The sequence below is a fragment of the Phragmites australis genome, chromosome 3 (assembly GCF_958298935.1).
Source record: "Phragmites australis chromosome 3, lpPhrAust1.1, whole genome shotgun sequence".
NCBI classification, from domain to species: Eukaryota; Viridiplantae; Streptophyta; class Magnoliopsida; order Poales; family Poaceae; genus Phragmites; species Phragmites australis.
Window position 1 is genome coordinate 48,815,657 of NC_084923.1, and position 25,471 is coordinate 48,841,127.

At 43.6% G+C, this 25,471-nt stretch overlaps 3 protein-coding genes and 1 non-coding gene across 4 annotated transcripts; all 4 read right to left on the minus strand.

Annotated features, from left to right (window-relative positions):
• Window positions 1-7,770: 7,770 nt before the first annotated feature.
• Window positions 7,771-12,601, minus strand: LOC133913672 (D-xylose-proton symporter-like 3, chloroplastic). The gene is made up of 14 exons (XM_062356885.1): window positions 12,296-12,601; window positions 12,080-12,174; window positions 11,500-11,578; window positions 11,358-11,417; window positions 11,189-11,255; window positions 10,975-11,099; window positions 10,146-10,247; window positions 9,700-10,077; window positions 9,474-9,521; window positions 9,270-9,332; window positions 9,041-9,121; window positions 8,695-8,793; window positions 8,490-8,627; window positions 7,771-8,159 (listed from the first exon to the last, which is right to left on the minus strand). Exons 1-14 carry the CDS (start codon window positions 12,497-12,499, stop codon window positions 8,025-8,027), a joined length of 1,674 nt encoding a protein of 557 aa, XP_062212869.1. The 5' UTR covers window positions 12,500-12,601; the 3' UTR covers window positions 7,771-8,024.
• Window positions 12,602-13,070: 469 nt separating this feature from the next.
• LOC133913880 (U1 spliceosomal RNA) lies at window positions 13,071-13,230 on the minus strand. Its single transcript, XR_009909120.1, has one exon. It is a non-coding gene; the product is annotated as a U1 spliceosomal RNA (small nuclear RNA).
• A 3,771-nt stretch (window positions 13,231-17,001) lies between these two features.
• On the minus strand, window positions 17,002-17,972 carry LOC133913673 (Bowman-Birk type trypsin inhibitor-like). Its single transcript, XM_062356886.1, has 2 exons — window positions 17,735-17,972; window positions 17,002-17,572 (listed from the first exon to the last, which is right to left on the minus strand). The coding sequence occupies exons 1-2, from the start codon at window positions 17,850-17,852 to the stop codon at window positions 17,310-17,312; spliced, it is 381 nt and encodes a 126-aa protein (XP_062212870.1). The 5' UTR covers window positions 17,853-17,972; the 3' UTR covers window positions 17,002-17,309.
• A 2,659-nt stretch (window positions 17,973-20,631) lies between these two features.
• LOC133913674 (protein NRT1/ PTR FAMILY 5.6-like) lies at window positions 20,632-23,524 on the minus strand. Its single transcript, XM_062356887.1, has 4 exons — window positions 23,248-23,524; window positions 22,625-22,842; window positions 21,947-22,470; window positions 20,632-21,637 (listed from the first exon to the last, which is right to left on the minus strand). The coding sequence occupies exons 1-4, from the start codon at window positions 23,378-23,380 to the stop codon at window positions 20,791-20,793; spliced, it is 1,722 nt and encodes a 573-aa protein (XP_062212871.1). The 5' UTR covers window positions 23,381-23,524; the 3' UTR covers window positions 20,632-20,790.
• Window positions 23,525-25,471: the final 1,947 nt, after the last annotated feature.

Below are 25,471 nucleotides of genomic sequence, written 5' to 3' on the forward strand. Positions count from 1 at the left end.
ATGGATGCATTCAAGTCGGGGATCACAGAAAATGCAACTCCAAACGGTATGCATACTTCTCTATATGTGTCGTTTGTGTTTTTTTAATTCGCAAAAATAATAAAATGATTAAAAAACCACCTCATTGGAACAAACATATAAAAAATCAAAATATTTACACACCATATAGAATAATCTGAACTTATGACCATCCCAATCAAAAAAAATATATAAAAACCGAAACATTAAAAAACCAAAAGTGTGACCATCCTATCAGAATAAATATATAAAATATAGAAATATTTACACATTATATAAGAAAACCGAAAAAGTATGATTGATAAAACCATAAAACCACCGTACCCTAATAGAATATAGTTGTACCGATATATACATTTACAAATCTGCACTTTATAATATTTTTTTAATTTGCTCCAAAATTAGTGTATAATATATACAAACGGTCTAGATAACCGATATGTACACGCTATGTTCCAGAAATTTCTCTTTGCGGGGATCACAACCGAATGGCTGAATCTCTCTCTCTCTCTCCCGGGCAGATTTACCAGTCATATATGCATGGTCAGTCGTTTGATACTGTGAGAGTTTGAGACTACGTCATGGCAGGTTCACACTTGGTTTCTGGTAGCTGCCTGCACATCTATGTTGGTCCATGCCCTGTACGTCCTGGTTGAAGTGGCGGAGCCAGCATTATTGACTAGGTATGTAAGATTGTGAGGGAGTAAACTGACGAAAGGTAATTGGCTGGTGAGTAGCTAGATGCGTGCGTGCGTAGGCCGTAGGCTGATAAGAGTATGCGGAAGTGAGGATGGACCGACAGTAGAGGTCCGATAGAAGGGTTAACATAGTCTCTGTAATATATTTTAGTAGAATATATTTATAAAATCTATTAAATTTATGATATTATGAAATTATTTTTTAATACAAATCTACATGCACGATTTTGAAGTTTGAAGAAGACGGTTGTGTCGTGACGGTGGTGACCTCGGAAATCGTTGGGAACATGGTGACGAACTCATCGTACCAGAAGATCTTGTCGTTGCTGCCTAGATCTTCCGGCATCTTCTCCAGCACCGGCGCAACGCCTTCCAACGTCTATACCACATGCCTCATGCTCGGCCAATGCCGAGGATCAGGGTGCGAGCAGAGCAGCCCGAGCTTGAGCACTAGCTCGACATCGTCCTCGTCACACATGCCGATCCTTCGGTCCCTGGCATCTTTGATCCTCCCGCCCTTCTAACACTCAAGGACATGGTCGATGAGCCCCGGCAAGTCGGCATTGTTGTTGTTTTCTGTGGGCCTCTGGCCACAGGCCACCTCGAGGAGAAAGGCGCCGAAGGCAAACACGTCGGTGCTCGTGGTGGCCTTGCCAGTCTTGTTCATCTCCGGCGTGAGGTACCCGAACGTCCCGACGATGTACGTTGTCTACGGGTTGCTGTCGTGGTCGTACAGCAGCGCGAGGTTGAAGTCGCTGAGCTTGCCGTTCATCTCAGTGTCGAGGAGCACGTTACCGGCCTTGATGTCACGGTGCACCTCCACCTGCTCCCACCCCTCGTGCAGGTACAACAACCCGTCGGTGATGCCCTAGACGATCTTGACGCGCTGCTCCCAGCTCAACGTCGGCTGGCCGGCGGTGAACAGGTGCTTGTCGAGGCTGCCGTTGACCATGTAGTCGTAAACGAGCACCAGCTCGCCCCGCCGTCAGCAGTAACCCACGAGCTGCACCAAGTTGCGGTGGCGTAGACGGCTCATGCTCGCGATCTCCGACACGAACTCACGCAACCCCTGTCCAGAGTCGAGGGAGATTTTCTTTGTTAGATGTAATCTAGTTGTTGACCTTGTGCTCAGCTTGTAGTCTAAGCTTAAGTTACGTAGTTGGTTTGAATTACTCAGTAGCGTATGAGTCACATAGTCTCTGTAATATATTAATATGTACTATGTAGCGCTGACCAGTAGCTAAAATGAAGTCACTCGATTGGTGACTCTTTTAGAGGAGCTACACAGTTCTGTAAGCTGCGTGTAAAAAAAGAGAAGCTTGCTTGCTGTAAGCAGCGCCTTGCCAAGCTTTTGCGTGTTCTTTGCTTTGAGATGCCTTCTTCTTCCTCGTGTTCACATCGAGTTCCAGTAATAGCGTGAGTTTATAAGGGCTTGATCCAACACTTGGCATCAGAGCCAGGTGTGGTTGGTGAAGAGGTGATCATCGGTGTTGGAAGCTCAAGTACTAGCCGGCGACCAGAGATATGTTGGACGATGGTGCTGTGAAGGAGAGCTCGTGCGGGATTCCATATCCCACGCTGACGTGAAGCAATTTTTTGGCTTGGTCGATCAAGATGCAGGTCGTGTAAGAGGCAAATGATTTGTGGGATGTTGTAGATCCCAAAGATTCGAAGGCGACGGTGGATGCGAAGAAAAACTAGGTGGCGCGTGCAATCATCTTCAGTGCCATTATGGAAGATGTGCTCTTCCTTGTCGCGAAGGAGAGTGCAAGGGAGGTCTGGATAGCTCTGAAAACTATGTTTCTTGGGGCTGATTGCGTTCGAGAAGCACGGGTGCAGACTCTTCGTGAGGAGCTAGACAGCCTGAAGATGAAGAACGGTGAGACTATGGAGGATTTTGCTTTCAAGGTTGGCACTCTTGTCAGCAAAACCAGGGAGCTTGGAGATGAATTGGAAGATAGCTATGTGGTGAAAAGGATGTTGCGTTCTCTTCCTAACAGGTTTTTGCAAATTATTAGTTCAATTGAGCAATTTGCTGATCTGAAAACCATATATGTGATGGAGTTGATTGGACATCTTAAAGTGCATGAAGAGCGCATCCGTACTGCTGATGAAGGTTAGGGTGAGAAGTTACTGCTCACAAGAGCTCATTGGAGAGCTATGGAGGAGAAGAGCAGAAGTGAGGCATCATGTAATGGCATCAAAAGAGGAGGTTTGACGAGGCTGTGGTCGTAGCGGTGGCAAGCGGACCACTGAGGATAAGCCTAAATTCGACAAAAAGAAAGTGCGCTGCTATAATTGTCAAAACTTTGAACACTCCTCATGGGAGTATCATAGTAAAATAGAAAGAAGAGAAGGCACTTATAGTGGAGAAGGAAGATAACGAACCGGCATGTAGTTTTTTTTTGAAGCATGTAAATATTCAACATTAGTGACACAAGCATTTATATCAATATTGTAACAACAAGAGCGATCGTTGCTAATAGAAGCATTATAAAGTAAGGTTGCATCATTAGAAGTGATAGTGCTATTCTTGAGGGTATCAATTTACATTTCAAGAGTTTTATGAGTTTTCTCCAAATATGAAAATTTCTCTTGAAATGTAGAATCGCTACTCTCAAGACTAGCAATTGAGGCATTAGCCAAATTAAGATCTTTGTTTAATTTCTCAACTTTCTCCTTTTCTTTAGTAAGGATCTCCTTGAGTTTAAGGTTTCTCTCATTTTCAAAGATGAGCAAGTTCTCTTACTTCTCAAGGGTCTTCTCGTGACTCTCTATTGTTTTCATTAGCTCTTTCATTTTAGACATGATATTTTTACTTAAACATTTAAGGATGCTTTCACAACCACTATCACTATCACTATCACTATCTAGGAGTTTGGGTTGTGATTTTACCTTGCGCCATTTCGCCATGAGACACTTGGGAGTGTCATCGTCGCTCATGTCTCCAAAAAGTAACTTTGTTGATGTAGAGGTGCGAATGACGATGGTGGCGACTCCTTCATCATCGGAGTCGGAGTTGGAATCCCACTCCTCTCCAATGTGAGCTTGACCCGAGTACTTCTTCTTGTGGGTCTTGTATTTGTCATTCTTGAAAGACTTGTTCTTCTTCTCATCCTTGTTCTTACTCTTTTTCTTGTTTGGACAATCAACAATGAAGTGATCAACTTCACCACACTCATAGCAAGCCCTCTTGGATGTTCTTCTCTTAGACATATCTCTCTTGTACTTGCTATAGCCATCCTTCTTTATGAATTTCTTAAATTTTCTTACAAAGAAGGCAATTTCTTTATCATCCGAGTCCTCATCTTTACTTGAGCTTGATTCTTCAATTTGCTTGCTCTTGCTTGCCTTGAATGCAAGTTCTTTGTTGTTGGAGATGGAGCTTTTGCTTGATAAGATTTTTGAATTTATGTGTTTCCTCCTTCATAAGCTCATGAGCAAGAATCCTCCCAAGTACATCACTTAGTGTGAGCCTCTTATAATCACTTCTCCCTCGGATGAGTGTGACCAAGGTGGGGTTTCTTGGTGCAAAAGCTCTAAGCAATCTCCTCACCACCTCATGATCATCAAGTTCTTTACTTCCAAGCCCTCTAATTTTGTTCACTAGCACCATCATACGATAATACACAGCTTGAGGGGTTTCATCATCCTCTATCACAAATCTTCCCAACTTGCCTTCAAGCAACTCAATTTTTGATTCCCTTACACTTATGATGCCTTCATATGAGACTTGGAGTGTGTCCCATATTGCTTTAGCTTCCTCAAGCCCATCCACTTTGTTGAATTCTTTGGGGCTCAAGGCACTAATAAGAATACTTGTAGCTTGAGCATTTTGATGAATTACTTGTTCTTGTTCCGATGTGAGTTCGATGTCTTCCACCGGAATATCGAGACCTATACACAATCTTCCAAATGGTCGGATGGAGCGAGATTAGATGCATCTTCATCTTGTGCCTTCAAGCGGTGTAATGTGTGCCATCAAAGAATGGCACACGCCTGGAAGGCACGAAGATGAAGTTGTTAGAAGGAGAATTTAATTTACTGTAATCAAAATCAACTTCTACTCTCCGTCTACCTTTGGAGCCAATTGTTATTGAAGCATCGCTTGAATCGATGGGCCTCCTTGAGCCATCACCCGAAGTTTTATCCTTCGGATCCTTCGGGCTCTTCTTCCCGGATGCTGACATCTTCAAATCCTCCAAGCGGTGAAGCCTTGTAGGAGGTTATGCTCTGATACCAATTGAAATGTTCGTGATGTCGCCTAAATGGGGGTGAATAGGCGTTTCCTGAAATTTTAAAACTTCACAGCGCATTATTGAGTCCGGATACTTCGGGTCAATCCGGAGACTCCGGGTTATACAGAACTCGGATACTCTGGGCTTTCCCGGATAATCCGGATGAAACAGGAAATCGAAACTTATGAACTTTTGAGCAAATCTAATTGAGTCTATAAATTACCACATATTCTAAGAGATGCCTAAAGGCCTTATCACCAATAACCTATAGTCACACGCACACAAGCAAGAAGATTGGGAAATCCCAAAAAATCAACTAGAACAAGTGAATGTGCAATAAAGTAAGTAGACAAGGATTTGTTCCCGAAATTCGGCCACCTCATAAAGAAGTACCTACGTCTCCGTTGAGAAGCTCACAAAGAGCCAGATCTCTCTTAACCCTTTCCTCACCCAAGTGATCACAAATATCAAGCTAGAGTTCTTACTCAAATCAATGGGTAATACAAACTTCTCGGGGCACTCCACAAGCTTGGGTGCGCTCTGGGTGACGTCTTGCTGTCTAGGAACTCAAAGCTCCAAGAGTAAAGAATGCAAATCGAAAGCTTGGCGATGACCTCAAGTGCTCAAGAATGAAATTTAGCTCTCTAGCACTCAATCTTACTTCCCAAACCCTAATCTTTAAATCTTGCAAGAATCAAAGCTCTAGAGGAGTTAGGAGGGCTATTGAATGGCTTTGAATGAGTTTGTCCACAAGTTGTTCAGCAACAAATGAAGAAGGATGTGAGGGGTATTTATAGTCCACTTCAAAAAAAATAGCTTACTGTGCATTTTGTACTAATCCGGAGTATCCGAATTCACCTAGAGACTCCAGGTAACACATGGGCACACAGATAGAACCACTATCCGAAGCCTGCCTAGAGGGTTCAGAAACATCAGAATCCGGAGTATCCAGGCCAACCCGGAGACTCCGGGTTAAGCACTTAAAGCCTATCCGAGACTCTGGCTCGGAGTCTCACCCGAAGACTCCGGCAACATACCAGACTCCGGAGTATCCGGGCTAACCCGGAGACTCCCTGTTGAGCTCAAGCTCAAACCGAGACTCTCTGTCGGAGTCTCACCCGGAGACTCCGACCTACTGATCAGAGTTCGGAGTATCCGGGCTAACCCGGAGACTCCGAGCTCAGACAACATAAGCCTTTTTCCTGGTGTCTGTGGGTGATTGCGTCTCTTAACTTTCGATTCTAAAAAGATATTTTGAGCACTGAGATACCTTCAAGACTATTAACACGCATCACTTTTGATAGTACGGCTATCCTGAACTTAAATTTAAAATAAAAATGAATTAAGGTCTATTGAGTAACTACATGCCGCTTCTGTTTTCTTTTTGAGGAACGTCAACGTCTCTTAACTTATCCAAAGGGACTTAAAAACTTTTCATAACTTCAGCAAACCTATTAATCCATTAATCGTTTATCATCAATTAGCCAAAACCCACATAGGGGGTCTAGATATACTTTCACAGGCGGCAGAAGAGAGGACACCACCAGCCATCGAGCAGCATCCAGAGAAGAGCGAGAGCGTCCTTAGCACTCACTCTCTCACTCTTAGTATTAAGTCCACATTGCAAAATAGTTATATTGAAGAAATAATTTATGCCACTGCCGCTATAAGGTAATTCTCCGTGTGTGTAAGTATCTGGGGGTTCCTAAATAGGAAAATCATTTGTAAGCTATGTTTGTGCAAATAAAGTAGTGTTGTCTTTGAAAATTCCTTGTTCTTCTAGTTTGTCTATACGAGACGAATTATTATGCTATATATCTTATAGGAGAAATCTCTTCGGTAGTTCTCAGGTAATCTCTGCATCTGGTATAGCCATAATAGGGTAAAAAGAACTCTGTGTCTGTAGAAAAGTGTTTCATTTGGATGGAATTGACTAGAGTGAGGATAAAAATTTATCACATATGTTCATGACTAGAGATATTCAAAGAAAACTTTGCTACTCTGAAATAACCTAGTGATAAGAATGGTGAATACTGAGTATGATTTTTACGTCTATTGTGCAACCAACTGAATTATTAATTTCGTCAACCTGCAAAGATCCTGAATAACATCACTGAGTACTACTGAATCAAGAAAGATCACTTTCAATATTAAATATTTTAATATTATTGTTAATATTTAAAATAGTATTTTAATAATATTAAATTAAGTTTTTATTATTTACACGATGTGCAAACATTAGTAAATAGTATCAGAATAATACTAAATAATATTTTAATAGTAATTCTTGAATATAAAATTTGCACACAGAAAATAGACGAGTTATTAAAATATATTATAATATTATATTCTTATATCACCGTACACTAACAATAAATATTACGGTAATATAACAATAAATTTGAGTTACTATTTACTAACTCAATTTTAAATAGTATATATATATATATATATATATATATATATATATATATATATATATATATATACTTAATTCAGTAGTATATATGTAGAGAGAGAGGGGGGGACCTGGCCGCCCCCTGTCTCCGCCCCTGCTGGCCTGCTGGGGAGTAATAGCGATGTTGATGGTTCCTCACTGCCAATTGTACTCGGCAAACCAATTTCTTTTTTTTTACATCAAATATAACCAATTTCAGCAAGCACAATTTCAATTTATACCGTAGGCGGCGTATCACGCACACGCACACACCAGCAGTTGTAAAGAGAAATTCCACATCAACAATTGACCAACGTCCTCCTCAGCGTGGCAGTTGACCAACTTTTAACAGTGACGTGCATGTTACAGCATAGGCACAAGTACAAACAGTCACAGCTGCTTAGGAACGAGATCACAATGGACAACTGGAACGTGGTTATGCTTCAGGTAGCTACAAATGCATGTACAAAAATACTAGTTGCACGAAGAACAGAAGATTATAGGAAAACTTTACACCGAGATGTATCATGCGTACGTATGTACTGAAAGCCTGAAACTGTGAGCGGCCGGCTTGAAAATAGCAATGAGCTTTCAAGTCTGAAATTGGGGTTGTACGGCCTCGACCTTGCCATTTCACTTCAGGATCTTAGATTCGATCTCCTCCAAGCTCAGGCCTTTTGTCTCAGGAACAGTGAGGATCACAAACACGAGGGAGAGCAACGCTATGGCCCCAAACAGGAAGAAAATATTGGCTGGCCCAAGGATCTCCTGTAACAAAAATAAAAGGCATACATGGTTTGTTCATATTTGTGGGTACAACAAACTGACAACAGCATTTGGAATAGACAGCTAAGATACACTGGTCTGGACTCTGGAGGTTGGACCAGAGAAGAAGCTGAGTTTTGCAAAACTGGGCAAGGATGCAAAAGAGTTTCTTCTATGCTTTTGTAAATTGTGCTATTACTGGAGAAGGATTCATAGGGCACAAGCACTAGATATTGGCATGTTCAGCTGTTCATGGAATTTTGAGCCTCCACTTGAAGAGAAAAAAACATCATGAAATATACAAAAGAAGATAGCAATTTTGTGAAGCAATACCTGCAAGGGTGAGAATGCAAACGTCACCAACGCATTTGAGCCAAAATTTGTAAGTACAGCAAGGCTGATCCCACGTCCTCTTGTTCGGAGTGGAAAGATCTCGGACACCATTAGCCAACTAATTGGACCAAAAGAGACCTGAAACACAACGGCATATAAATTTGTTGTGCCAGTCAGACTCCTTGTACAGAATTAAAGCACCGACCTGGTAAGCGCCGACATATAGAAGTAAAGCACCAACAGCAACAAAGGGGAGGTTGTTCAGAATCTTGTAGTAAGCTGCTAGTAGGAAGAGTGAAAGAGCCTGCAGGTTATAGAGAATATAAGAGCAATTCAGTCAGAATCTACGAATGTGTTGTACTGATTACATGATGCACAAAGGGTAAGTAGTTTTTCTCGTATATCATCGTAATTTAGACTGACTACCTAACATATAGTTCAGTATTCACATTAAGTGGGACCGTGGGTGTGGGATATGTGTTCAAATATATGGATATGAGAGCACTTTCCATGTAATCCATAGATCTCAAACAAGTGAAATAGTAACTCACAATTCCACCAACGCCGCCTATCAATAATGGGCGCCTTCCAATATCATCGACTTTAAATACTGCAACACCTGTCATCAGCAACTGCAAAGAATAGAACTGTTACACATACACCCAAAATAAAAAGAAACTGTAAGCTCCTTAGTATTTTTTTATCTACATTCCATGATTAATAACTAAACAGGTGACATACAGTAATCCATAGAGTATTGATGTAGCTCCTTAGCATTACCTTGAACAGCCCAATCAAGATTGACACTCTAGCAGCATCTGATGCAGCTGTGAACCCAGCAGTCTACAGAAGACGTACTTTAGACATAAGAGAGATTATATTGTATGCACGGAAGAAATGCATATTACAGACAATACTAGTTTGACCTCTGTATGTTCTGCATCAAAAGAAACCATTAAACAAATTCAACCAAAACAGATGTACCTGAAGAATGGAAGCTGCATAATATAGAACACTTGGCTGGCCTGTTATCTGCCAAATAAGAGTTTAGATTAAGTGATGATATTACTACTCAAAATAAAGGAGCGCGCATCAGTTTTTGAAAGTGATGAAAAAGGAGCAGAGAATTTCAAAACAAAAGATGGTAAAACCATTGCCAGAATTTAGACTCAGTTGAGCTACAAATGTGCAGGCTGAAGAGAACAAGGACCTGCTGAAAGAGAACCAGCCCTCCTCCGATGATGAAGGCCTTCAAGCTAGCTCCCTCAAATATCTCCCAAATGTTTCCTTCGGATCCTTGGTCTGCATAAGCAGCCTTAATAGAGACAATGGTATCATCAATATCATCTGCCAAAACCTTGTCGCTTACTAAGCGGCCCCTCAGTGTTCTCAAAGCTTGAATTGCCTTTTTTTTATTATCTTCCACAGATCCCTTTCCTTGCACAGCCCTGAGAAGAAGCCATCTTGGTGAAGGTGGTAAAGTCCACATACCGATGGCCATTATAGCTGCAAGAGGAGCACTGAAACCAAACATGTACCGCCATCCTCCTGCAGTGTCAATTTCAAGACTCCCTATGAGGTATCCAAACTGCAAAAATTATATTAACAATTAGCAGGTATCAAAGGGAAACATCAAAGTAAGAAGAATAGATATACCAGTATTCCTAACACGATAAACAGCTCCTTCAAAGATATCAATGTTCCACGTATCTGCGGAGGAGAAGTCTCTGCAATGTAAAGAGGGGCACCATGCATTGCCTGGAACAGAGCACCATGATGATTCAGCGACATAACACCTTACACTGCAGTGTAATAGGACAGCATAGGTCTATAATCTCTCCCAAACCACTTGTTGAATATGAGTATGAACATGCTTGTTGTAATTGTATGCCTCTTCAGTTGTTGTTAAGCCTTTTTAACAAAGCATCAACAATTTAAACAGCCATGAATGTTTTAAGTTGGTGCCAAACAGACTAGTGTACATACTGCAAACAGAAACACCTAGTGCCAACTACCTTGGCAACCCAAACAGAAAATTAGAAAACTTAGCCCAAAAGATAGATCTAATCAACTAAGATGATTTGATATATATGCATAAAAGGATAATGCCCCACCATCTCCATATCAGGAAGTTTCAAATGCATGCATGATTTCTCTCCACTTATTTCATAAATAATTGCATCTGCACACGAATATCAATCTACATTGGCATCAATTAATTTTACTGTCTCGCACTTCAGTAAATAATTGGTATATCAGAAAAATATGACCAGACATCATGACACTAGAACAGCAAATACCATAGGCAATGAATTGTTTCAAATCATAAATTTGCAATGCTTATTACTGTTCATGGAGCAACGATTCATTCACACTCCAAAATATACTAAAACATTTTACTATTCAGCTTGAACGAATATCCAACTTCAAGTCCCCAAATTTTCATTTACACATATACTAAACAGTCGTGCTAGCAGGTACTCACCAAACCAATACCAATGCCATAAAGGAGACGGCCTATGATCAGAACTACAAAATTAGGGGCAAATCCAGTGACCAAAGCACCTAAAATATATAACACAGCTGCTGTGACCAATTCTATTCTCCTTCCTGTATCAAGATGGTAGTAGAAGTTATTGACTTCCTTATCAAAGAATATACAGTACGGAAGATAAAATCACAGTAGCATTTCGGTTCACCTAGAAAATCTGCAATGCGGTATGCAAGAATGGAGCCACCAAGAGCACCATAAAGTGAACCACTTGCCTAGAAAAGGTGTAAAGAAAACTCATTTAGTCCAACCGCATTTTTGATAGGAAAAGGAAGAAGTCAGAGCTTAGGAAGCACAGAAATTTTCCGAAGGATTACCACAAGTCCTAGTTGCACCGATGACAGGCTGAACCAAGTGGTGCCACTGAGATCAGCAGACTGAGGAGGAATAAACCCAATGACAGCGAGAGACGGAATTTCATCTATAATAAATTGCTAAACAACTAAAACAGGGACTGACTTGCAAGGAGATCGTTGCTCCAGATGTTGCGCCAATGTCATAACCAAAAAGGAGACCGCCCAATGCAGGGAACAAGAACCTAGGTTCCGAACAATAACCCATCAGTACTGAAAGGCTGCAAGCTCCCCTTTGTTTATTTATTTATGTCACGCATTGCATGACTGCTTCAAGGTGAAGGATCACAATTTGGCAAGGTGAAACCAAGTAACCTAGTACTTTGTGCAACATAAGATAACACAATGTAAAATCATGTGGCATCTTTTCTTTTATTTTCTTTTTTTAACTGTATGTGGCATCTTTTCTACAATGCACTACTACAGGCTAATTGTACTATACGATTCATCACTACTGCCCAAATTTGGTATACTTATCCTCCTCAACACGCCGGACCAGGCACATCTACTGAACAACCTATTCCACAATATGATTCGTCGACACCACTGCCCTAATTTGGCATTGGATTAGGTTTAATTCTCAATATGTTTGATTCAACACTAGAAATGCATTCTAAGTCTACCTAGCGCACTCTAGATTACCCCCAAATGCCATTATACGAGGGATAGGCCAACAAATAGCTTACGGGAGGATGACGGGTGCCCACGAGAACGCCGCCGCTTCTCCCTCCGCCGCGGCGCCACGTCCCGCATCGCCCTCGCCCTGCGCGTGAGTCCGCACCTGCACATCCACCTCCATCTCATCAGACCACCACGACAACCAGAGCTCTTCCCTCCCCAGAATAGCAGGTGCGAGCAACGGTTATGTTTAGCCGCGGTGGGGCCAGGGTCGGGCACCGTACGCGGAGCCTGGGATGTCCCGCGGCGGCGTCGCGGAGGAGCGGCTGCGGGTCGGCGCCCTGCGACACGTGGAAGGCACGGGCGCCCATCGCCGACGTGGAGCGGCGGCCGAGAGGCGAGTGGCGGCGGAACGGGAGCGGGAGGATGGTGTGTGTGCGCGCTGCGGTGGCCGCAGCGAGTGAAGGGAGGAGGCCACAGGTCGCCATGCTTGGCTCAGCCGCACCTCAGAGCTTCGCCGCGTGGCGCTGCACATGGGGCTAATTAAATAGAATTTTTATTCGCTAATTAAATACCTATCCGTTCTAAAATATAAGACATATTAGGTTTTAAAAAATCAATTTTTATTAAATTTTGATCAACAATTAATTAAATTAAGTGTATATTTAATATACAGAAGTTGTGTATATTTAATAGATTTTTATTACGACATTGGTTATATAAAAAATGATAATATATTGTAAAATAAATTAACAGTTAAAGTATATTTTTCTAGATTTTAATATTCTCTATATTTTAAGATAAAGTTAATATTAATGACTTAAAAACAAAAATACAAATATTAAGGAATCGATATGAAAAAAATCACTAGTTTCCCTCATAATTCCTTATTTTTTATTAGAAAAAGATAGAGAATTAGAGTAGATAATAAAAATTAGATAATTATTTAAATTTTAAAAGTATTATTATATACTCGGATGAGAATAAAGAAAGAGGTAACGCAAAATTTTATATGCTCCAAAACATACTGAGGACAAAATTTTAATTTCAAAGAATTGGCAGGGGCCGCGCGAACGCGTACCCCCTCAACCACAAATTATGACGTCCACTCTCCCACTTGGGGAGATGGTAAGCCAGCGCGCCCACCAAGTGCAATGCGGGCCACTGGCCTAGGCCACGGGCCTACCTGATCGCCCGTCGACCCCGTCCAGGTAAGTATGGAGGAACGGTGCACCAGGCGCTAGTTTTGTAGGGAGAGCCCACGGGAAAAACCATCTTCGGCTTCCGATGCGGTACTAAACCGAAGGGCTTCTCCTCCCTGTCCCCGCGCCGAGCCCTCCTGGGCCATAGGGCCATAACGTTTTGGGCCATATTTTCTTGTGGGTCGATGCTTCGAAGAGTGGAACACGGATCGGGTAAGTGCTCCAACCAACATAGTAACGGGCTGCCCCTTGACTTGAAAAGGACGCGAGACTTTCCTCTGTAGAACTTCTTTTTATTTTTTAAATCAAAAAATTGTAAATATATGCACAGTTTTGAAACATTACAAATTAACAGGCGACAGGTATATGTTGCCTTTCAAATGGGCGAAAGGTTTAAAAATAAAAATAATATTGTGTTCTCAAAATTCAAAGTATTATCGAAATAGTCATGAAAATTTTCAACTCAAGCAATTACTTATGCAATGAGAAATAAAATAAATATAAATTAGTAGTAGCCAACACTCTAGCTAGATCGATTTCGTCCTCTCGAGAAGAGAAGACAGGCGTGCTTGCCTAGATTGTAAGGTGATATCTGGAGAGAGTGTTGTCCCTCAACAGAAGCTTTTGGTGGCTGACTTTCGCTTCCGGATACGTGTCCAGCGGGATAAGCGCGCTAAAGTCACTAGAACGAAGTTGTGGAAGCTCAGGGGGGAAGCGGCTCAAACTTTCAAGGAGAGGGTAATTAAGGAGGGCTCTTGGGAGGAAGGAGGTGATGCAAACAATATGTGGATAAAGATGGCGACTTGCATTCGGAAGGTGGCTTCCGAGGAGTTTGGGGTGACGAGGGGAAGTAGAAGTGAAGCGAAAGATACCTGGTGGTGAAACGAGGATGTCCAGAAGGCTATCAAGGAGAAGAAAGAATGTTTCAAACGCCTACACTTGGACAGGAGTGTTGACAACGTAGAGAAGTACAAGGTGGCGAAGAAGACCGCAAAGCGAGCAGCGAGTGAAGCAAGAGGTCGGGCGTATGAGGACCTCTACCAGCGGTTAAATACGAAGGAAGGGGAAAGGGACATCTATAAGATGGCCAAGATCCGTGAGAGGAAGACGAGGGATGTCAACCAAGTCAAATGCATCAAGGATGGGACAGATCGACTTCTGGTGAAGGAAGATGAGATTAAGAATAGATGGCGAGAGTACTTCGACCAGCTGTTCAATGGAGGAGGTGAGAGCTCTTCCATTGAGCTGGACGACTCCTTCGATGATGTCAACAGGCGTTTTGTACGAAGGATTCAGGAGTTTGAGGTCAAGGAGGCTTTTAAAAGGATGAAAGGAGGTAAGGCAATGGGCCCTGATGGTATCCCTATTGAGGTGTGGAGATGCTTTGGAGACATAGCAATTGTATGGCTAACTAAGCTTTTCAACCTCATTTTTTGGGCAAACAAGATGCCCGAAGAATGGAGGCGGAGTATATTAGTACCAATCTTCAAGAATAAGGGGGATATTCAAAGTTGTACTAATTACCGTGGGATTAAGCTGATGAGCCATACGATGAAGCTATGGGAGAGAGTCATTGAACACTGCTTACGAAGAATGACAAGCGTGACCAAAAATCAGTTTGGTTTCATGCCTGGGAGGTCGACCATGGAAGCTATCTTCTTGGTACGACAACTTATGGAGAGATACAGGGAGCAAAAGAAGGACTTGCATATGATGTTCATTGACTTAGAGAAGGCTTACGATAAGATACCGCGGAATGTTATGTGGTGGGCCTTGGAGAAGCACAAAGTCCCAACAAAGTATATTACCCTTATCAAGGATATGTACGATAATGTTGTGACAAGTGTTCGGACAAGCGATGGTGACACCAATGATTTTTCCAATTAGAATAGGACAGCACCAAGGGTCAGCTTTGAGCCCTTATCTTTTTGCTTTTGGTGATGGATGAGGTCACAAGGGATATACAAGGTGATATCCCATGGTGTATGCTCTTTGCAGATGATGTGGTGCTAGTCGACGATAGTCGGACGGGGGTAAATGGAAAGTTGGAGCTGTGGAGACAGACCTTGGAGTCGAAGGGTTTTAGGCTTAGTAGAACTAAAACTGAGTACATGAGGTGCGATTTTAGTACTACTAGGCACGAGGAGGATGAGGTTTGCCTTGACGGACAGGTGATACCTCAGAAGGATACCTTTCAATATTTGGGATCGATGCTGCAGAAGGATGGTGAAATCGATGAAGATGTGAGCCATCGAATTAAAGCCGGATGGATGAAGTGGCGCCAAGCTTCCGGCGTCCTCTGCGACAAGAGAGTACCACAGAAGCTAAAAGGCAGGTTCTATAGGATGGCAATTAGACCTGCGATGTTGTATGGCGCAGAATGTTGGCCAACTAAAAGGCAACATGTCCAACGGTTGAGTGTAGCGGAGATGCGCATGCTAAGATGGATGTGTGGCCACACAAGAAAGGATCGGGTTCGGAATGATGACATACGTGATAGAGTTGGTGTAGCACCAATTGAAGAGAAGCTTGTCCAACATCGTTTGAGATGGTTTGGGCATATACAACGCAGGCCCTCAGAAGCGCCTGTACATAGCGGAATAATAAAGTGTGCAGATAATGTCAAGAGAGGTCGAGGTAGACCAAACTTGACATGGGAGGAGTCTGTAAAGAGGGATCTGAAAGACTGAAATATCACCAAAGAACTAGCCATGGACAGGGGTGCGTGGAAGTTAGCTATCCATGTGCGAGAGCCATGACTAGACTTGTAAGATCTTATGGGTTTCATCTCTAGTCTACCCCAATTTGTTTGGGACTGAAAGGCTTTGTTATTGTTGTTGTTATTGTTGTTGTATAAATTTCTAACTAAAAAAATTACTTGAACAGGTGAATGAGTCTAGATTTGAATTTTTTAAAATAGATATATATATATATATATATATTAATTTTTTATTTAAAATAAAAATTGCAAATCTCTTCCTCCAGCAACATAGCTTGTCTGTGTTCATCCTACAGCCCATGCTATTCCACTCTTATTTTAAAGCTTGCACGAGTGGAATTATTTTTTATCCTGGTTTCAAAAGAACATCATTGATCCTTTTCCTGGTAAGCGCACCGTACCGAATTATTGTTTTTTGTATTTTTCCCCCCTTGAAGAAATCCCCCAGGTTGCTACTTCCTTATGAATTAATGGTTTCGAATACCAAGTTGCAAATATAGAGCATCGTTCTGAACTTCTGATCAAGGAATATACGAGCACACATGAGTTGTGTGCGTGTGTACTGAGTTTCTAAAAAATTAAGACGGCTTTGCTTTATTCAGTGGAAGGTGTGTTGCACGGTTCCTTTGGATGGCATATTCCGATATTCGCGTGTCCATCTTTCTCCCCCACCTCGGCTCCAAATCAAGATGCTTATGACTAGGTGTTTAAAAAAAGAGTATTAAATATCCATATAAAATTATAATCTTTAATATAAACAAAAACTATAAATACTTAAATATAATTAATTATCTTATTAACATTAATATAAATAACGATACTTAAATAAGCATTCTAACCTCCGTCTAAACATATGTGCCGTGTACCCTCGTGGAAAATGCGGATCTGCGAGTGCGTTGCCACGTCGAGCAGTGCTGTGCTTGCCGTCGTGGAACCGCGAGTACCGTTTCGTTGTGATGAATCTGGCTCCCGAGCTCGGCCTCGGCCTGGCGCCGGAGACCGGGTTAGAGTCCAAGTTCATCACCGTCTCCACCTTGCGCGTTCCATGACATATCCAAGCGCAAACATGGGAAAGAAAAGGAAATCTTGTTACAAATTTTAGCGATTTAGTATGCTCATCTCCTCATAATCAGCAGTCAACCAAGCAGTCGTAGCCAGCAATTACAGAGCCGTGTCAAGTAAAAAAAAAAGAAAAAAGAAAGAACAGCACCACGGCGAGCAAGATTGGTTTGGTTGCTCATCAGACTAATATATTCCTCCTCTCTTTACACAAAAACCAAGTTAAAGCACAGCTGGCGTTCAGATGGTAGGATTCGCCGCCGGTGGGTGGGTGGGTCAACAGCAATCAGTAGTTTGCTCGGCCGGCCGGCCGGCCGGTCAGTGGGCGGTGGCGGAGGGAGCGCAGCGGCGCTGGCAGAAGTTGGGTACGCGATCCATGCACTGGTACACCGGCGGGTCGGCGCTGAGGCTGGACTTGACGCAGTCCCTGCACGCCGGGTGGCACCCACGCGGCGCCGCGTCCAGGCACTGGCACTGCGGCGGGGTCGACTTGGTGCACCCGCCGCAGTTGTCGCAGCACGGCCACGCCCTCGCCGGGCTCCCCGCCTCCGCTAGCTCCCCGCCTCCCCCATCTCCGTGCCCTGCAGGCAGGTGCAACCAAACATGAATTCCATCCAACCCAGGAAGCCGAATCGATGCGTTCCAACAAGAAAGACCAATATAATCTAATCACGCGAACTCTTTGATTAACTTGGCGAGAAAAGGAAGTGACTTTTCAGCAAGAACAGAGAAAGATCCGGTACCTTTGGTTTGGACGTGGGAGTGGTGGTGGTGGTGGTGGTGGTGGTGGTGGTGCCTGCTGCTGGATTGGGCGAGGACGGCAAGAAGTGCGAAAGCGAGGAAGAACACCTGGGTTCTCATGTCTGCCTCGATCGCTCTGTTCGCACTTCGCAGGAAGTGGAATCGGTGGCGACCGGCGAGTCTCCTCCTCTGTTCTGGTTGTTCAAGGTTGGAGTCGTTGCTTATCTATCTGTACGCGGCTAATAGAAGCCATCTTTATAGAACGCGAAGACAAACGGACAGCTGACAAGCGAGCAAGTGGTACTTAGTAATACTACCATCTATATCAACACAATCTTTAATAAATACATTTAATTATTATTTTTATAACTATCTCTCGTTAAAAATTAATAAAAATTAGATAATATTAAAGTATTTTTAATGATAAATTCATTATTATCATTTTTATATGTCAAATCTTAATAATCTTGTGTATATTAGCGATCAAAGTTTTTAAAATTTAACTGCACGTATTCTATAACGACAACTATTTCAGAATAAAAATAGTAAATAGTACTAGTAGATAAATAAGAAACCTGTAGAAGAAACCTCAACAGAATTGCAACCCGCGGCTCCGACTACGAAAATAGAGTGTCCTTGTCCGATCAGTTTCATCTCCGAGATTTATATAAAATATAGAATTTATAGGTACAATAAAATAATTTAAATATATATTTTTAGTTTAAAATAATAACAATATGTCTAAGCTAAACATACTTAATATACTATAGCTAAAAAATTAAAATTAGAGATGATCAACTTTAAAAAATAGAGCTAGAGCTTTATCTCCGTATCGAGATAACACGAGGGGGTGCGTGCAAAAGTGTCAGCGGGATATCGTTGATAAATCGGGCGGTCGCGGCCGTTCACATGCGGAAATGAGTCACCCGAGATAAGATCGAACGAAGTACGGCGCCACTTCCATTTCATGGCGGCCCCATGCCGGACAGTGCCAACCCGGATCTCTTGTGCCGCTGGGGAACAACCTACCTTGCAGCGTAGATAAAGAGAGGTACAGCTCCGTGTCAGATTTTGAATTTATAGATTATAATAAAATAATTTAAATTATTATTTATAGTTTTAAATGGAATATAATAACTCATCTAAATATCTTTAGTTACTCATAGCTCTAACTTCGTAAATTTATAATATTAAAAATACTTAGCTTAAAAAAATAAAAAATAAGCTCTGCTAAATAAACCCATAGTATCCCGCTGTTATACGTTGCTATCTCGAAAATTTCAGTAAAGAAACACTCTGAGCTAAGACCATACCGTTTACCCTGCAATTGTAATGGTGTTGTCACTTACTACTGGACTAGCAGCACCAAAGCGAATACGGCAATCGGGCACAGAGGATCCGATGCTGGGGAGAGGAATTGCTGGAAAACGAAATTTCCGGCGAGACGGCCACGTCCCCTTCCTCCATTGCAATGATATGGTGTAAGAATCGAATCATAAGCTTTTCTTTTTCTTACTTGACAGCAGCGCAAGACCTAATCGCATGCCTTGGCTTTTACTGCCTGCGAAGATGAATAGTCGGTGCATTTTTGACTCAGCTCCCGGTCACTTTAGTTGGTCTGTCATCCTTTCAACCCACGACAAAATCTAAATTTATAATTTTTCAAAATAAACATATATATATATAATTTTTATTTTAAAAATAAAAATAAAAATTTCGGGAAAGAAGAAGAGGATCATGATTTTGGAGTAATGCTACACTAAAAAAAAGTTTTACAAAAGTTCTACTCACACATTGATGTGGATAGTAATAACCATACATGCTGATTTGTACTTATCGATTGAAAGGTTTCATGTGGTGGAGCATGCATAGTTGTTGTTGCTCACGTAGCATGTAAATAGAATTTTTGTAAAACTCTTTCGTAGGTGCAGCATTACTCCATGATTTGTACTGGTAATCAGGAGCAATGTCATTCGTAGTTGTAGCATTGAGGCCGACTCCATTCATTCAGCAGGTAAACCCGCAGCCCAACCGCTGCACCCGAGGCCTCCAGCTTCGTGCGCCAGTCCAACTCCTAAGGCCCATTAACTACTAGGCTGGCTCTTTTGCCAAAAAAAATTCGGCCCAACTCGAACGAACTCGAGCGCTGCCACCACCGCGTCTCCGCGTTCCAACTGTCTTCCTGTTTTGCTCTAAAAAGAAGGAAGTGCTAAATCACATTGAGGAAACTTTCAAGCGACCGTCCATTACCCTTAGATTCGAATCGAACGGCCTACATTATTCTTCTACCTTCAGATTTTGCTGCCCATGCTCTTCTCTCTCTCCTAAGTATTCACGCTGTCGTGCTACCCTGGCTTGGCCTGGTGGGTTCCTTAATGCCCCCATCGCCGACACCACCTAGTGCTTGCCTGCCACTGTCATCTCGTCGTACCGTCAAATTATAGTCCACCCTCCACCGTCTGTCTGGACATCAAGTCTCTTTTTTTTGTAATAATGTCTCTCTCAAATTGTACAGTCTTTAAGAGATTAAAAAGGTGTGAGACAGGAGCCTCAAGCCTCCATCGGCTCAACTCCCTCCGTACGATCTTACTAACGTGCTCCATGCACGTTCCACACCAGGTCTCCTTTTAAGCCCAGCAAACCTCCATAGCACCCAAAAGCCCGAAACCCATAATCTTGTCCCACCAAAAATCGCTCGCGTTTCAGGCATATGAATAATAGGAGGCGCAAAAAAAATTCATATCTTCGTCTTTCATGACACTCGCTTCACAGATCACACAACACACTGGTAGAGTGGTAGTGGTAGGTAGAGTGGCAGTGCTAGGAGATAGACGTGCATGTCGACGCGTCGCCATTGATTTCTTTGACATTTTTCGTTAAGAACTCTAAAGCACATGCATTACGACGAACCAAACGGCACTTGTGCAATCCACAACAGTACACAATCCAACGGCATCAACAAGCAAGCATCCAACTTGAATTATCAGGCATGTACCTAGCTATAATGACACGATGCCATATCTAGTTACTACTACTAATTAACCGGCTGGTTGATTAACTAAGTGGCGGCGGCGCACTCGATGTCGCCGGACTTTTCGTCGCCGACGCTGCCGGCATTGACGGTCTTGTACGAGTACCTGGCTGCGACGACCACGTAGAAGACGAGGTTCACGGCGCCGATGCAGGCCAGAAGCCAGTAGAAGAGGTCCAGCCTGCTGCGGTTCAGGTCCTTGGCGAACCAGCTCGCGCGCCCGCCGCGGGAGCTCGCGCGGTCCGCCGCCGTGATCACCAGGCTGCTAAGGAAGGTCCCCGCGCCGATCACGCTCAGGTACAGCCCGATGCCTAGGCTGCGCATGTTGTCCGGGACCTGGTCGTAGAAGTATTCCTGGAGCCCCACCAGCGCGAACCCGTCGCCGACGCCCATCAGCGCGAACTGCGGCACCAGCCACAGCACCGACATGGGCACCGGCGAGGACGAGTTGAGGCGCCGCCGCTCGACAGTCGCCGCCACGGCCATGGCCACTACCCCGAACGCCATGCCGATGCCGACGCGCTTCAGGATGCTGATCCCGCGCTCGCCCCCCGTGGCCCGCCGCAGGTACGGCACCAGGACCTTGTCGTAGAGCGCGACGGTGACGATCATGCCGATGGCGGTCAGCGCGAAGATGGACGCCGGCGGGAGCACGAAGTGCGGGCCCAGGCGCCGGTCCATTACGCTGCCCTGCTTGATGAAGAAGGTGGACACCTGCGCCGCCGCCATGCCGAAGGGGAGCGTGGCCACCCAGATGGGCACCATGGCCAGCACCAGCTTCGTCTCCTCCACCTGCGTCACCGTCGCCAGCCGCCACGGCCCGCGTGCCTCGTCGCCGCCGCCGTGCTCCACTATGGCCGCCTTGTCGAGAAACCTACACGTACCACATGCATCATGCTCAATAGTTTCTGCACCATCAACAGCACGACGATCAACATTTCTGGCTTGATCATGCACGAGCACGATCACGTAATGATTACTGTTCCATTTGCCTTTCATAGATTTCGTCCAGATTTGTTCATCCAGGAGCAGCAAAATTGGATAAACTCGAATCGCCATCACTAGTCACTACCTCACTAGTGATTGCAACAATACTAGCTAGTAATCGCATTATCTCACGATCACTTTAATCTGTGCAAATTAAAGAAAAGGCCGGGGAAATAAGTATAACGTCAGATCTTACCTAAGTTGGTCAGTATGGCAAAGCAGCCTCTTCTTGATATTCTGCGGCTTCACCTCGTACAGCTCACCAGCGTCGGTAGGCAACTCAAGGTGCCTCTTCCTCACGGCGGCGACGACGACCTGCAGCAGCGGCGTCAGCGGGCTGCCCTCCGGCACCCTGTACCTGTAGAGCCGCCAGCCGGCGAGGAAGACGACGAGCGAGGCGCCCATGACCGCCGCGAGCATGACGCTGGCGGCGCCCCAGCCGACCCGCTCCTGCGCGTAGACGATGGCCGTGACGCCGAGCAGGATCCCCGAGCAGAGCGCGCAGTTCCACCAGTTGAAGAAGGACATCTTCTGCACCCGCTCCGTTGCGTGGCTCTCGTCGAACTGGTCGGCGCCGAAGCTCTCCAAAGAAGGCTTGTGCCCGCCGGTGCCGATGGACACCAAGTATATGCCCACGAAGAACAGCGTCTCGTGCAGGTGCAGCGAGTGGTCAGGCTTCAGGCTTGGCGCCAACTGCGTCGTCGCCAGAAGGATCAAACCCTGCAAGAGAGGTGACCGGCACACATGACGAAGCCATTTCAACGGCAACAACGCGGTCGCTTGTACAAGTAGCTTCACATTTCTCTCAAGCACATAATGCACAATTGATGTAGCGCATGCGCTTTTCTCGCAAGTGCAAAGAATGGGAGCTCACCAGAAGGTAGATGATGGTCGAGAAGACGACGGTGGAGAACCTCCCGAGGTATCCATCGGCAACGAAGCCGCCAAGCAAAGGCACCAACGTGGTGACGCTCATCCAGTAGTTCACGTTCTTCGCCGCAAACTTCATTTCCTCTTGCAGCACCTTGGTGAGGTATATCATCAGGCTCGTTGCTATCCCGAAATAGCTCAACCTTTCGCTGAACTCAATCACTTCATGCCAAAAAGAAACAAGGAGAAAGAAGTTAAACGGATTTACTAGGCTTCAATCGACTGAAATTAGAGCTTTATTTCACTCGACACGTTATTCGTCCGATCGCAAGTTTGTCTTTTGATATGTACTCAATCAAGAATATTTATCTGCATACACCAGAAAATTATATATATCTCTACTATAGAAAATATTGTTCACTTGTGAATCAGTTTTTTATCAACCGTTAGAACTTCATTCAATGATTATGATTGTCGAGTGAAACATATTCTTATTTTCACTCGATTGAAAATTAGCAACTCCCGAAGTTAAATCATGACCACCTTGGGAAGAAGATTATATATTCATCGATCACGCAAAAAACCGTTGAAAAAATTGGTCAGTGCATAAAGCTCAATCTGACTCACTGATGATGAACATTGCAGCCTTCCACGACCCGGTGGCGGCACGGAGGGGTGGCCTCCCACGGTGATCCACAGATGAGTCATCCACCCATTCCTCGCGATCCTCCATGACACCAACCCCTAGGCCTTTGTCCATGCTTAAAACTAAATCCTCCAAAATGATGGGAAAATCTCCCAAGTTAGAGCCAAGAAGCTCACTTGCTTTGCCACAAAAAGGAGGTGTTCAATCTCTGAGAGTGGCACAACAACGTTGTTCCTGGTTTGAGGCTGAGAAGAGAGAGAGAGAGAGGGCCCTTATATAACCACCCCCTATGTGGATTCTGACATGAGCAGCGAAATGGGAAAAATGGGGAAGAAAAAGGTGTGCATGCGGCGCTGCTGGTCACTCTGTTGAGGAGATAGATGTGCACGAATCGAATCAACGAAAGGCAGGTCTTTATTTATTTCTGGTGAAAGGCGAATCCATGGAGGGAATTAATCTGTAAAGAGCTGGCACTAATTGGAGATTGCTGGCTTCACAAGTCACAAGCAAGAGGGGTGTGGTACCATGCCATATCAACAAGTCAAAGCAAAAGGGGTAGTGATTTATTGAGAAGATTAAAGGAAACCTACCTCATAAAAATCTCTATTTGTAAATCTATATGAGGCTATTATACAATCTCTTCTGTTTTTCCTGATAAGTTCCTTCTGTTTACCGCAAAGTATAGTCCTTGTGTTTTCATGACCTGAACTAGCTACCAAGCTACACAGATAAAGAGGACATGCATACACAATGCACATAGAAATCATGCTTGCAAACGACAGAATCAATCTCCACCTCTTATCTAGTAGATATCAGGTTCTGGCTTTGTGCATCTCAGGATATGTGTAATGCTTATTTTGCTTACAGTGTCTCGCGGATCGACGAGATCATGTGTGTCTGCATGCAATGCAAGGCTAGCTGCAAACGGTAGCAGAGAGGCCAGTTGTCAGCTAGGCCGGTTTCGCCGGTTCAGTTTCTCGCACAGAAGTCAGAGGTCCAAACGCATGGCATCAGCATATAACAGGTCACGCTCAGAAGCGGTAGTGGCACGGTGATGCAATCCGGATGGCTGGATCTGGCTGTTGGCGACGTAGGCTGCGTTTGGATCTCTTGCCTGTGTTGATGAAAGTGAGTCCAATGTTGTTAATGCGCAGGTATCCGATTGTTTGGTACACACATCTTGTAGTAACATCTGAGGCCGAGGTTTTGTTTGTTTTTTTGCCGTTCCAGTTTTCAGGATATGAACGTGAGTCCATTGATGTTAATGCATATGTATATGGTATAGTTTTTTGCAGTAGCATCGGTGACCAAGCTTTAAATGAGATTTGTTTGGCTGAGCTCTCCCTCTAATTGTTTTGTTAGACACTTAGAAGCTAGGAAGCTAACTTTAGAGAAGCAAATCGGATACTTTTCTCCCTTAGTTCATTTTTGTACTCTAGGACTAGGAGTCTAGAGGGGTCGAGTTTAAGAGTTCAGTTTTTGTTGGGTTTTATTACTCAGAAGTAAAAAGTTAAATCAAACATTATGTTTCTAGAAATATTTTTTGAGAAGTAAAATATGTCATTATTACTAGAAGTCAAAAACTAATCTAGAGTGTAGCTTCTGAGAAATGATGTTCTGAAGATTATTACATACTCCCTCTGATTGTAAATATAGGTCATTTTAGTCTCATTAACTATTCTCTAAATATAAGTCATTCTCGAACTTCTATGCACTTTTTTCTCTTTTGTTCCCTTCTTGCCCTTGTTTAATTAATGCTACTACTCTTACAAATAAATGAGTTATCTTTTTTAATGTATAATAAATAAAGGACAATAAGATCATTTGATCTACTTTCTTAATCCTTGTGCATAAGTCTAAAACAACCTATATTTGCAATCGGAGGGAGTATATTATACATTTCATATACATCAAAAATCAATTTAAAAACAGTTTTTTCTATAAACAGCTATGCACCAGCAACTTTAAAAAAAGTCTCGCTCATCCAAGTCGGGCTTCCGCACCAAACAGACCTAAGTCTCATTTGGAAATCATGGCGTTTCTTCATCGGCGCGGTAGGTTTCGAGTCGTGGAAGCTCATTTGGAAATCATGGGTGCCACCACGATGCAAGTTCTTTAAGTGGCTCGCGATCCTCGGTCTTGCTGGACGACATATCGTCTAGCGAAACGTGGGTTGCCGCATCCGGCGCGATGTCCCTTGTGCGA

What these genes read in the sequence shown, in the direction of transcription:
- LOC133913672 (XM_062356885.1), bottom strand. Translation starts at nt 12,499, where the DNA reads ATGGCGACCTGTGGCCTCCTCCCTTCACTCGCTGCGGCCACCGCAGCG. An exon ending in CCGCATTGCAGATTTTCTAG is followed by an intron (nt 11,100 to 11,188) that starts GTGAACCGAAAT and finishes ATCTTGATACAG; the next exon opens with GAAGGAGAATAGAATTGGTC. An exon ending in ATGGCATTGGTATTGGTTTG is followed by an intron (nt 10,248 to 10,974) that starts GTGAGTACCTGC and finishes GCTCTGTTCCAG; the next exon opens with GCAATGCATGGTGCCCCTCT.
- LOC133913673 (XM_062356886.1), bottom strand. Translation starts at nt 17,852, where the DNA reads ATGAGAACCCAGGTGTTCTTCCTCGCTTTCGCACTTCTTGCCGTCCTC. An exon ending in CTCCCACGTCCAAACCAAAG is followed by an intron (nt 17,573 to 17,734) that starts GTACCGGATCTT and finishes ACCTGCCTGCAG; the next exon opens with GGCACGGAGATGGGGGAGGC.
- LOC133913674 (XM_062356887.1), bottom strand. Translation starts at nt 23,380, where the DNA reads ATGGACAAAGGCCTAGGGGTTGGTGTCATGGAGGATCGCGAGGAATGG. An exon ending in GGCTGCAATGTTCATCATCA is followed by an intron (nt 22,843 to 23,247) that starts GTGAGTCAGATT and finishes TTTGGCATGAAG; the next exon opens with TGATTGAGTTCAGCGAAAGG. An exon ending in CGACCATCATCTACCTTCTG is followed by an intron (nt 22,471 to 22,624) that starts GTGAGCTCCCAT and finishes CCTCTCTTGCAG; the next exon opens with GGTTTGATCCTTCTGGCGAC.